Consider the following 12,838-nt stretch of genomic DNA (forward strand, 5'->3'; position numbering starts at 1 on the left):
GAGCGAGGAGCGAGGGGGTGGAGAGCGAGGAGCGAGGGGGTGGAGAGCGAGGAGCTAGGGGGTGGAGAGCGAGGAGCTAGGGGTTGGAGAGCGAGGAGCTAGGGGTTGGAGAGCGAGGAGCTAGGGGTTGGAGAGCGAGGAGCTAGGGGTTGGAGAGCGAGGAGCTAGGGGTTGGAGAGCGAGGAGCTAGGGGTTGGAGAGCGAGGAGCTAGGGGTTGGAGAGCGAGGAGCTAGGGGTTGGAGAGCGAGGAGCTAGGGGTTGGAGAGCGAGGAGCGAGGGGTTGGAGAGCGAGGAGCGAGGGGTTGGAGAGCGAGGAGCGAGGGGTTGGAGAGCGAGGAGCGAGGGGTTGGAGAGCGAGGAGCGAGGGGTTGGAGAGCGAGGAGTTGGAGAGCGAGGAGCGAGGGGTTGGAGAGTGAGGAGCGAGGGGTTGGAGAGCGAGGAGTTGGAGAGCGAGGAGCGAGGAGTTGGAGAGTGAGGACCGATTGGAGCGGAGAGTGAGGAGCGATTGGAGAGGAGAGTGAGGAGCGATTGGAGATGAGTAATTGGAGGGGGGTGTGAGGAATCGGAGAGGAGTGTGAGGGGTCGGAGAGGAGTGTGAGGGGTCGGAGAGGAGTGTGAGGGATCGGAGAGGAGTGTGAGGGATTGGAGAGGAGTGAGGGATTGAGAGGAGTGTGAGGAGGTATTGGAGGGGAGTGTGCAGAGGAGTGGGATTGGAGAGGCGTGAGGGTGGAGAGAGAAGAGTGTCAGGTGGAGAGGAGTGAGGGGGTCACATATTATGTGAAATAAATAAATTGTGTTCATTACACCATTTCTGGATCTGATGAATTGCCAATAACCATTTTGTAAAATTTAATGTGCAGCATCTAAATCAAGATGTCCAAATGTCACACACGTCCATGCCCGTGGAATTCCCATGGGTGACCCCACTAATGTTTCAATATTTTCCATGGAGCAGGGAAGGAGATAGAGGGGGAAAGTTTTTCGGTTTTTGCAAGATGGCGCCTTTACCGCTGAACTACGACGTCATAATTATCGTTAAAATATTATACAGGAGGTGGTGCTCCTATGGTGAGAAATTATGTCAATCGGTCCAAGAATTGCAGAGAAAAAAAAAAATCATACTGATCAAATCGAGCGTTGTACTTGCCGAATTATGACGTCATTATTATGGTACTAATGACATTAACATATCTTATTCCCCATGGGGTGTTCTTGACAATGAGCCACGTTTCAATTTTTTTCCCATTCAGTGGTTTGGGAGATTGAGGTGCAAGGCTTTTCCAAGATGGCGTCCATACCACGTGACCAATGATGTCATAATTGTCAGCAAAAAAAATATCTACAGGCAGAGGCGCTCCGACGGTAAAATTTCATGTCAATCGGACCAACGGTTGCCAAGAAAATGTTTTTTTTTTTCTTTTTTAATGCAGACACGGCACGTCTGCAACCTAATGCCTAACCCTGCTTTTCGCTTCACGAGCACAGGGCAATAAAGAAAACATAAATAACCTGCTATTGGCGTCAAATTAACAGTGTCAAACAACAAGGGCAACACATGTGAGGGCTTGAGGCAGGAGTTAGTTGGTGGTGTTTCGCACAGGGCGGATTACACCTCGGGTGGATAATGGCGATGAGGCCAGGAGACGAGGGGATGGCAAAGACAAGCGATGTCGCTGGGGACTCTCCAGAAGGTCCTTCTCATGAGGGTGAAACAGGTTTTCCTCTTGGTGTCCAGATCTAAACTGTTGTGAGCATGTGCAGACATGGCGATTTTCATCACTGGGCCCACCAATTGCCTCCCACGGTGTGTGCTGTATTGTTGGCTGTCCCACCTCTCTCCAGCAGACTTCCACTGTGGCCTACAGTCCTCTGGACAAATTGGGGGGGGGGGGGGGGGTCGATTTTTGAAATGTGCACCCATTGGCCAGACAGCCACACATTGATCACCCGACTCCACAAACCATGGCACCCAGACGAAATAATATGGCCACCATTTTGGTTTTTTGGTGGATCTAAGGCATCAGGCCTGGAGGCCTCTGATTATATACTCTGAGTTTGTTGCATCAGATTTTCATTTGCTTTGTTTGGCGATCAGTGTTTAATCGGAAGGAGGAGTGGTGTAATATCTTGTGGGGTGTTAAACCAGACCCAGCTGCCCATCACTCATAATTGATATTGAACCAAACCATTAAGGCCTCAGAGATCAATTGTATACCTTCAACAGGAATGATGAGGGAGTTGAGTGGACAGGAAGAAAAATATACATTTTGTGGTGAAGGTTGCACCCAGGGTGATCATTCCTGTTTTCTACGATTTTCTATGTACACATATACATACATATTGTTTTCCCAGCGGGTGGGGGTGGGTTGTGCCCATGACATGACCCTGGGTACATACCCCCAGCACTTAAGTGAAAATGAGATGCATTCCAAGAGTTTGACGAGCTTACGATTCTAATAAGATCTGGAGAGAGGGAAGAGGCTACAACCTGCCTGTCCAAAAGGTTAACAATAATACGGCAGTGTGTGGACAAAAAAAGAAAAAAGAGGACTTCCCAGATTAATCAAACTGGACCCAGAACACTGCCTTGGGACACTCCTGCCTTTACAGGGAGAGATGGAAATATTCCATCGAGAACCACACGTCGGTTATGGGGTGAGAAGAGGCCAAAAATGGCAGAACCAGCTGGGGAGGGGCAAGAACAAGGGGAAAGAGGGGACAACTCGAGATAATGGGAAGCACTTCATTACTGCAGGAAGGGAGAGGCAAGACATACAGGTAGTTTGTTCAAATATACAAACAAGTACAGACACATTCAAAGTACACCGCCCCCATGCCAAATAATTAAATATCCTCCAACGCCGCATTGCCGGGGCACCTCCGGCTCCCGGCAATACCGCAGTGCAGCTCATAGCATGCATTGGGAGGGAGGTGTACAATAATTCATTGATTAATTGCATAATTAAAATCAATAAAAGATTATAAAATATTTTCTTAATCAATTGGCTAATATCAAAAATAAACCACTAGTGCTTCATCCGAAGAAGAAACATTTGGAAATTTAATTAAATAAGTCATTAATTTAAAAAATGAATTAAGTAATATATTCATCAATATATAATTAATCGATTAATTGATTAATGAATAAATAAAAAATACCACTTAGAGAAATCACTTGGTCATCGTCATTTCCAAATATCAGCTTCCTAGCTCAAAAGGTGCATGAGATATTGGCCAGATGAATGAATGAATGAATAATAATCGTAAATTTTTTAAAATAATTAATCAATTGCCTAATACAACACAAACCACCACCATTTCATCCGAATCCAAGTTTTAAAAAAAATAGTCATTAATCAAATAATTAATCGATTGATTAATCAATAAATCAAAAATAGCCTTTGCAGCCAAATCACGGTCATTGGCATGTCCAAATATCAGCTTCCTAACTCAAAAGGTGCCTGAGATAATGCCGAGAAGAGAAAGGAAATGGAAAAAGTACTTAATTAATCGATAATAATTAAATAACTAATCAATTAATTGATTAATCAATAAATCAAAAATATATTTTACAGCCAAATCACTTGGTCATTGGCATTTCAAAATATACGCTTCCTAACTCAAAAGGTGCCTGAGATAATGCCGAGAAGAGAAAGGAAATGGAAAAAGTACTTAATTAATTGCTAATAATTAAATAACTCATCAATTAATTGATAAATCAAAAAACAAAAAAATACCGTGTTTGACAAAGTACATGCTCACTATTGTTCCGAAATTTCAGCTTCCTAGCTCAAAGGATGGCTGAGATATCGCCCAGACAAACAAACAAGAAAGAAAACAAGAAAACAAACAGTGAAAACTGAGTACTCCCTTTCAGCGTGCGTCATTGCCGAGCCCCCTTCAGTGCCCGGAAATGACGTTATGCAGCGCCTGGAGATGGCATAGGAAAGGAGCGGTGTACAAGGAGAGATTAAGGAATCGAGTCGAATTCAGGTTCAAATTAGAAATTGTAACCAGGTGTGGCATTCAGAGAAAACATGATACCTGGGCCAAGAAGAGATACCCACAAAAGTTCCAGTCGAACTCTACACCTTTTTCTACTTGTTGATGATGTCGAGTCTTCTCGGGCTGTGATGGCTAGTGCCATCATATTGCCTTTCTATGGCTGGTACACCCGGGTAAGTGTGTGGTATAGACGGTCGCCACTCACCACTCCTGTCTGTCGGCCATTGGGGAATTCACCCTCTTCCGCCCGTGCTGTTGGAGTCAACTAGAATCTTATCCACCAGATGTGCAGAGCCATCTGCCATTTAAACGGCATGGCCACGGACCGTTACCCTGGTAAGGAGGGCTGACAGGTACTACACCTTGCCCACAGGTGACCTGGGATTACGCAAGGCAGGGCATCCATCTCTCTAAGGTATCAGAAGACACCCGAACACTTGTTGCTTGAAGGAAAAGGGAAAAAAATTAAAAAAAACTCCAAGTTGAGAATTTTTAATATTTAGATAATCCAAAAAAATAGGATAGCACTCAAACCAAATTAATCAGAAAATGGTCACATGATCCCCGATCTAAAATCGCTACACAAAAGCAACATTGGTAGAATTAATGTCAAAAATCAAAAATGGCACGTTACAGGGATGAGACTTCCACAGGTGGTTTGCAGGGTTGAAGTACCATCAGCAGGCCATTCCACATTTGTTTCCACATCTTCACACAGAGCAGTAAACGCGCTCTCAAAGTCGAAAATCTTTTTCCCCCCCTACCAGCACCACCACCCCCCCTTCCACAAAAATTACAACCCACGATATGGAAGAAAATTAAAGCACAAACTCCAATAGGAAAAGGGTCTTCATCAAACAGGTTAATCAAACCCACATGCTTCACAAATATAAAATAATTAATTTCATAATTAATAATAAAATTAATAATAAAATAATAATTATAATTTTAAATTAATATAATAAATATAATTAATTTTAAATTAATATAATAATTATAATAATAATTACATAATAATAATAATTTTATTAAATAATAATAAAATTAATAATTAATTAATTAATTTAATAATTAATAATAAAATTAATAATAAATTAATAATAATAAAATAAAATAATAATTAATAATAAAAGGGTGTTCATCAAACAGGTTAATCAAACCCACATGCTTCACAGATATAAAATAAAATAATTAATTTTTAGCAGCAACTGGAAACAAATCCCGTAAACTTAAAAATCATCGCAAATGGTCAAATGCAGGAAATACTCATCTGAACAGTTGAAGGGGAAAATCTCAACTTGGTGACATTTTGGGGTCTTTTTAATTTCTATTTTTTTTACTCAAACGAGAGACGCTGGACTGGATGATGGCGAGGTCGGTCACATGATCTTTTAGAAGATTCTTGCTGATTCACACGTTTTTGGGGATCCAGGGGTGGCTTCCTCTCCACAGTCGACTGACTGAAACTTGGGAACGCAGCAAGTTAAAGGAGGAAAATTTCCCAACAACAAAAAAAGGATCAATGATCACATCATCACATCGCAAAAGTACATCGACATGAGATTGTGCGATTATGTACGAAGAACACGAGGCAGACATCGGCAACCGAACAGCAATATGGGATTTGGACCCGGAATCTCTGAATCCTCAGCTTCCTGCTCTGATTATTACGGCAAAAGGGATTTTGCTCCACCCAATAGAATTTCCAGTTGAACCTGTGAGCCACGATTTAGTTCGGCCCAAATTTTTGGATTTGGACATCGTTTACCAAATGTCCTTGCAGAAGTGCACCAACATCTCCACGCTCCAACATGGCACACAGACCAATGTTCGCAAGCATTTAAACAAATAAACTCCATTTTGTTTCATCTTCACAGATTTATAGAAAGTAACCAGGCCTCATCTTGCTCCGTTTGCACATCAACTTCCTTACAAGCCTCTCCAAAACCAATCACATCCCTCACCTATATGTACACGAGACGAGGGAGAGAGCATGGCAGGGCCCCTTTGTGCTGGGTGTCGAGCGGCCATGAGCGATGGAGGCAGGAGACGGCCCGTCGGAGGGAGACGAAGGAGAATTGCTGGAACGATGCGGCCGAGAACGCGAGAGACGTTCATCTAACAAAAAAGGAAATTAAAACACAGGTAATGCTTCAACTCGACCATCTCGCCGGCTTTGTGTTTATCCTGACCATTACCTTCTGCACAACCACCGCCATTTTTGTTTTCATTGCGGCAAATCAGTTTCTACCATAACCTTCACAAGACGAAGCAATTCCCCATGAATTTTGCCTGCACAAGAAAATATACTGCCCGATTGGGCAATCTCTCCCAACGTGATGAATGGCGAGTCAAGGTCACCCGCAATCCGACCCCCATTCAGTTGGCTCAAATGCCACCCCCACCCCCAAAGTCCATAAAATCAGTGTCCACCATTTAATCTGCCACAAAGTTTTATATGTGCTGTGTCTCTTCCTGCTTTAACATCTTTAAACAAAATCCATGATGTCAGTCACATTCCAATCTCAGTTTCCTGTCCCAAGACAAACTTCTCATTTTCGCTTCAACTCGTTATTTCCCCAATAAAACATTCATCATTCGCCAAGTCCAATATGCACAGAGTCTCCTCGTACAGATTTTCACCCTGCAAGTGCCTCATCCTTCATTTAACCCTCTGATATATACAGTGCATTCAGAAAGTATTCAGACCCCTTCACTTTTTTCACATTTTGCAATGTTGCAGCCTTATGCTGAAATCGTTTAAATTCATTTTTTCCCTCATCAATCTACACTCAATACCCCGTAATGACAAAGAGAAAACAGGATTTTAGGAAGTTTAGCAAATTTATTAAAAAGAAAAAACTGAAATATCACATTTACGTAAGTATTCATCCCCTTTGCGATGACACTTGAAATTTAGCTCAGGTGGCTCCCATTTCTCTTGATCTGTGATGTTTCTACACCTTGATTGGAGTCCACCTGTGGTAAATTCAATTGATTGGACATGATTTGGAAAGGCACACACCTGTCTACATAAGGTCTCAGTGGACAATGCATATCAGAGCAAAAACCAAGCCATGAGGTCGAAGGAACTGCCTGCATAGATCAGAGACAGGATTGTGTCGAGGCACAGATTTGCGGAAGCCTACAAAAATTCTGCTGCATTGAAGGTTCCCAAGAGCACAGTGCCCTCCATATTTCTTAAATGGAAGAAGTTTGGAACAACCAGGACTCTTCCTAGAGCTGGCCGCCTGGCCAAACTGAGCAATCGGAGGAGAAGGGCCTTGGGAAGAGAGGTGACCAAGAACCCGATGGTCACTCTGGCTGAGCTCCAGAGATCCTGTGTGGAGATGGGAGAAACTTCCAGAAGGACAACCATCACTGCAACACTCCACCGATCTGGGCTTTATGGCAGAGTGGCCAGACGGAAGCCTCTCCTCGGTGAAAGACACATGAAAGCCCGCTAGGAGTTTGCAAAAAAGCATCTAAAGGACTCTCAAACTGTGAGAAACAAGATTCTGTGGTCTGATGAAACCAAGATTGAACTGTTTGGCTTTAATTCTAAGCATCATGTCTGGAGGAAACCAGGCACCGGTCATCACCAGCCCAATACCATCCCAACGGTGAAGCATGGTGGTGGCAGCATCATGCTGTGGGGGTGTTTTTCAGCAGCAGGGACTGGGGAACTGGTCAGGGTTGAGGGAACAATGAACAGAGCAAAGTCCAGAGATATCCTCAATGAAAACATGAAACAGAGTGCTCAGGACCTGGGACTGGGCCGAAGGTTCACCTTCCAACAGGACAATGACCCAAAGCACACAGCCCAGACAATGCAGGAGTGCCTTAGGGACAACTCTGTGAAGGTCCTTGAGTGGCCCAGCCAGAGCCCTGACTTGAACCCAATCGAACATCTCTGGAGAGACCAGAAAATGGCTGTCCACCGACGGTCCCCATTCAACCTGACAGAGCTTGAGAGGATCTGCAGAGAAGAATGGCAGAAAATCCCCAAATCCAGGTGTGCAAAGCTTGTCGCATCACACCCAAGAAGACTCGAGGCTGCAATCGCTGCCAAAGGTGCTTCAACTAAGTACTGAGTTAAGGGTCTGAATACTTATGTCAATGTGATATTTCAGTTTTTTCTTTTTAATAAATTTGCAAAAACTTTCTAAAATCCTGCTTTCTTTTTGTCATTATGGGGTATTGAGTGTAGATTGATGAGGGGAAAAATGAATTTAGACGATCTCAGCATAAGGCTGCAACATAACAAAATGTGAAAAAAGTGAAGGGGTCTGAATACTTTCTGAATGCACTGTATATATGCACACCCCAATTTTCCATAAAAAATGCAATTGTCATATCAAAAAGCTGGTGCGCTACTACCATTAGTGCTCGAAGCACTGGGTAGTTGGAGATCACGGAACGGCGTCAAAGATGAAAGCTGCTGTTGCATCCAGCTTGCCCGCTCAGCTTCAAATAGACGCCGCTGAGGCAATAAATGAGTACAATTACAAGGAAAGAATAATACACGCCAGTAGTTGAAAGCAATGATGTCCTCCACATGGGTATATTCAAATTGCATCAAAAACAATTGTATTTGTGGCAGGGAAGAAAGATGCCAAGAAAATGCGACAATGAAAATGGCAAATCCAGAATAAAATTAAATAAATTAATAAGTTAACCTATTGGGATACCAAAAGGACAATATTGATTGGGAAACGGGCTTGATTTTTTTTATTAATTACATATCCGTACCCGCTCCTTTCAACCTCGGACCCATTCCAATCCAACCACAGCTTTCGTCCAAGTAGTTGCATCGTTAGTTTACTTTAATGCTCGTTTGCACATACCACATCCTGCAGTGTTCCTCTTGCCAATACCCGTTTCCTGTTTGCATTGGGAGCAGTATGGGAACTCGATAGTGTGGCTCTCGTTGACATCACTTTTGTTGAAGCAAATAAATGATGGAAATGGGTTGCACATGAAACGGTCGGGAGGGCCTGTCTACCCTCCCTCTCCTTCAGGAATCTTCCGCAAATGCTGGCGTGCATGTCCACTTACTCTCCCAGTAATCATTTTTGGTGTACATTTGGCCTAATCTTAGATGTCGGCATTTTCAAGCTTACAATATGTTGTACCAATTGGAACATTAAATTTAAATCACCACGACATCCCATGCAGAAACATTTGACCAACAATCTTTTTTTCTTTTTTTTTATGTATACAGAATCGAGGCTCGTTAAAGAGCTAACATTTATCACACACACAAAAAAAAAATCAGACAAAGTATATAATAAGGGGAGCGGTAGACAAGATGGGGAGAGAAGAGGAAGCACACAAAACATTTAAGAGCAGGGACATCAGGAGATCTGTGGGAGGGAGAGGGCTTGGGGGGGCAGACGTATGGGAAGCGGGGGGGGGGGGGGGTGGGAGGTATAAAACACAAGGACACTGCAAGGACTTCCAGGAAAGAAGTTGGTATTTCAAAAAAGTGGATCTGGGGTGAAATTAGCAGGGGTAGAAAAGATCAAGGTTTTGGATGGGGGAAGATAAGAGATGGTGGTGAACAGCTGTTTTGAAGACCTGGAGGGAGGAGTGGGATTGAAGGGAGTGGGGGAGTTTGTTCCAGAGGCGGGAGAAAAGAGAATGAAGGAGTGAAGGTGAGCAGAGAGTCTTGATTTTGGTAGTTTAACCATAAGAGGGTTGCAGGCAGATCGTGTGCGACCTGTAGGAATATTTGGGGGACAGTGCACAGAGAGCTGGGGGGCAAGGCCAGAGAGGAGTCGGTAGAAGACAGAAAGACCACCAACCTGCCTGCGGTGAGTGAGTGAAAGGTCCTTGGAGTTAGCTTCTTCACAGGAGATTCCAATGATTCTGAAAGCTTTGGCCTCAACAGCGTGAAGACGAGCTAGGTGTGAGGCAGGAGCACCAGCCCAGAGGGGGGAACAGTATTCCATTGAACTGCGGATGAAAGCCTTGTACGTGGTGAGGAGCTCAGGTGTGCCAAGGAAGGACTTCGCACGACGGAGGATGCCCAGTCGGCGACTGGCTTTGGAGGCCAGATTTGAAATGTGGTTTTCCCAGGAAAGATCATGGCAGATAGTGAGACCCAAATGCTCGAGTGACAAGTTTAGACAAAGTTGACAGACAAAACTGTGGAAATGCATCGAAAATAAAATAATAAAAAATTTATATATGAATGTCACGTTGCTCATGTTTGTTGACAACTCCATTTTGAGCATCAAAATTACTTTCTTAATTACCCTGCTGAATGCGAACAGAAAAGGCCATTAAGATGCCATTGCTGGTTCCCAGAGTGCTCTGGTAAGTGATGGCGGACCCCCATCCACACTACCTTCATTGGCTGTATTTCTCTGAAATAAAGTCTGGTCTTGTTTCAAGCATGTCACATGAACATGATGTGTTACGACTCGGCCTTAAATCCTGTCGAAGAAATAAAATAAAATAAAATGCTCTTCCACAATATGTTTGTATGTACCATTTGGTTACTGCAAGTCCAAGCACCAGGTTAAAAAATGTCAAATCGATGCACGGGGGCCAAATGGGGTGAATGCTTGGGTCAATTTAACACCATTTTCCCCAGTTTTGCAGTGTTGTAATGAGCTGTATGCTGGAATGGTCCTGTAAAGGCCAAACTTCTCAGCTTTCCACACCTTTTTAATGAGATGATCTTAAATTGTCCCCATTTATATTAATCATTCCCTTGAAATCAGCTTCACCTTAAAGCTACGGGTTCAACTCGTTTTGCATGGTGCACAATTTGGGAGTGTCACCGCCATATTTTGTCATTTGGATCAAGGTGAATACCCATTTAATCTCGGATTACAATCTGGATGAGATAATTCCATGTATTATCCATCAGTAAGATACTTTGTTTTAAAACCACTGGCTCATGGAAGAATATATATATATGAATTTTTTTTTTAAACAAAAGTTGAAACTATTTTTTTAATATTTAAATATATATATATATATATATATATATATATATATATATATATATATATATATATATATATATATATATATAGTTGCGGTTTTGAGATTGTACATATGACATCATTAAAGGTTAAAGGTTTGCCCCCCATAGTTAGTCCACAAGCAACACGTAGGCCCACTTAGAGTATTAGTTACGTCATGGTATGTGTAAGAGTAGGCCATTTCCCTAGTAATATCTGTGTTGTGTAAAGAAATGAGCTTCGGTCCTTTCATCTTTGCGCCACCCCCCAATTACATCAGTGGGCATAATCGATCCCGCGCCCCATTTGGCATCCCTCAAGTTTGTTACGCTTTGGCTACCCGCAATTTGTTACGCTTTGGCTGCCAGCAGCGTTCGCTGCCCTGTTGGCTCGAAACTAGCCAAGTGACACGATGTAGGCCTGAAAAGAGGGAGGAGCGTGAGGTCGGGGTGTGGCGGCATGAAGTAGCACGTCAGAGGCGGTGACGGTAAGGAGCAACAGCCAACCAGGGCTCGGAGGGCATGGCGTGATAGGGCGTGGTAAGGGCACGTCTGGGCAAGTGCTGGAAGGTTCGCTGGGCAAGGCTATACAAGTCTTTGTCCAAAGCCCTTGAACAGGACTGGCGAGGACTGGCTGGAAAAGGACTTGTTGGAGAGCACTGAGGATTGGTTGTTGGAGAACTCACGAAGTAGCGCATGCACACGACAGTATCGAGGACTTGGAAGCGCATTGTTCACGTTTATTGAACTATTACGTATGCGGCCGTGAGTGTAACCACCAAAGCCAGCCCTACCGTTCGCCCTGTAATAAACCCTGTGCGCACCAACGACACGCGGAGAGCTCCTGGCCACTGTATTCATCTTCGCGGTGCGAGTTGGGGACCGGAGGGAGAGCTGCCCGGACACCATCCCTGGACCATCAACCTGTTCGTCTGCAACCCTGCATGAGTGTGTCTGAGTGTGAACCGGCCCGTTTGTCAAGGGATAAGTTAAGACTGTGATTAAGACTGCACTGTTTTCTTCTTCTGATTATTGTACAAAGTGTAAATAAATTCTGTTCTTCCTTTCTTCCAAATTCGACCGTTTCTATGATTTCCATCATTGGGTAAGCGTGGAACGATTAAGAACCACTTGGATCGGGTTTAGTCATTGATCACGGCTCGGGTCACGGGTTCGCTACCGCTCGGCATATCCACCAACACCAGTGATTCGGGCCGGGCTTATTTCCCCGTTTCCGGGCGGCGCGAGTACTTGGGTATTAGTGATTAGTCCTACGACCCTACTTCGCGCTGTCCGGGAGGGACGTCATAGGTCCCGGGTCCCATTGGCTAGTCAAAGACAAGGGGACTAATCCCCCCTTGGTAAGGGGAAAAGACTGGCGCTGAGATCCGCAACAATATTTTTAAACAATAGATTTCGAGAAATTCAGCAACAAAGGTCGAGACTCATTGCATGTCCATGCGAGTTCAGATTCTCGAAGACCAGCAAATTGATCTATCACTCAAATATATCGGTGAATGTGGAAACTTGGTTGTCTAAAGTGTGAAAGTGGGCAACTATGCCAGTCTACAAATGATCAGACAAGTTTACAAAGTGTGACCACTGTCGACCTCAATACAAACTTGTACACATCTCGTCAGCAGAATCAGTCAATCCAGCAGTCATGAAGGGATCTTGCACCTTTCTTTGACCAGGGACACTTCCAGTCGATAATATTGATGGTGGGAAGCCGTGACAAAATAAGACCTTTGTTGTCCCAAGCATGTTCCAATAAGATTAAAAATGCAGGTCAGTTTGTCATGTTGTGGTTCTAAAGTTGTCATACCATGGTGTGGACAGGTGTTATCCATTATTTT

At 43.8% G+C, this 12,838-nt stretch overlaps 1 protein-coding gene across 1 annotated transcript in view; it reads right to left on the minus strand.

The window, feature by feature from the left end:
• Positions 1–8,363: 8,363 nt before the first annotated feature.
• SSX2IP (SSX family member 2 interacting protein) overlaps positions 8,364–12,838 on the minus strand; it is a 29,584-nt gene continuing 25,109 nt past the window's right edge. The window contains exon 12 of the mRNA XM_078770885.1: positions 8,364–8,489. Within this exon, the coding sequence (XP_078627011.1) occupies positions 8,364–8,489 (126 nt within the window). The remainder of the gene's footprint in view (positions 8,490–12,838) is intronic.

This window comes from Myxine glutinosa, chromosome 1 (genome assembly GCF_964187855.1).
Source record: "Myxine glutinosa chromosome 1, kmMyxGlut1.1, whole genome shotgun sequence".
Classification (NCBI taxonomy): Eukaryota; Metazoa; Chordata; class Myxini; order Myxiniformes; family Myxinidae; genus Myxine; species Myxine glutinosa.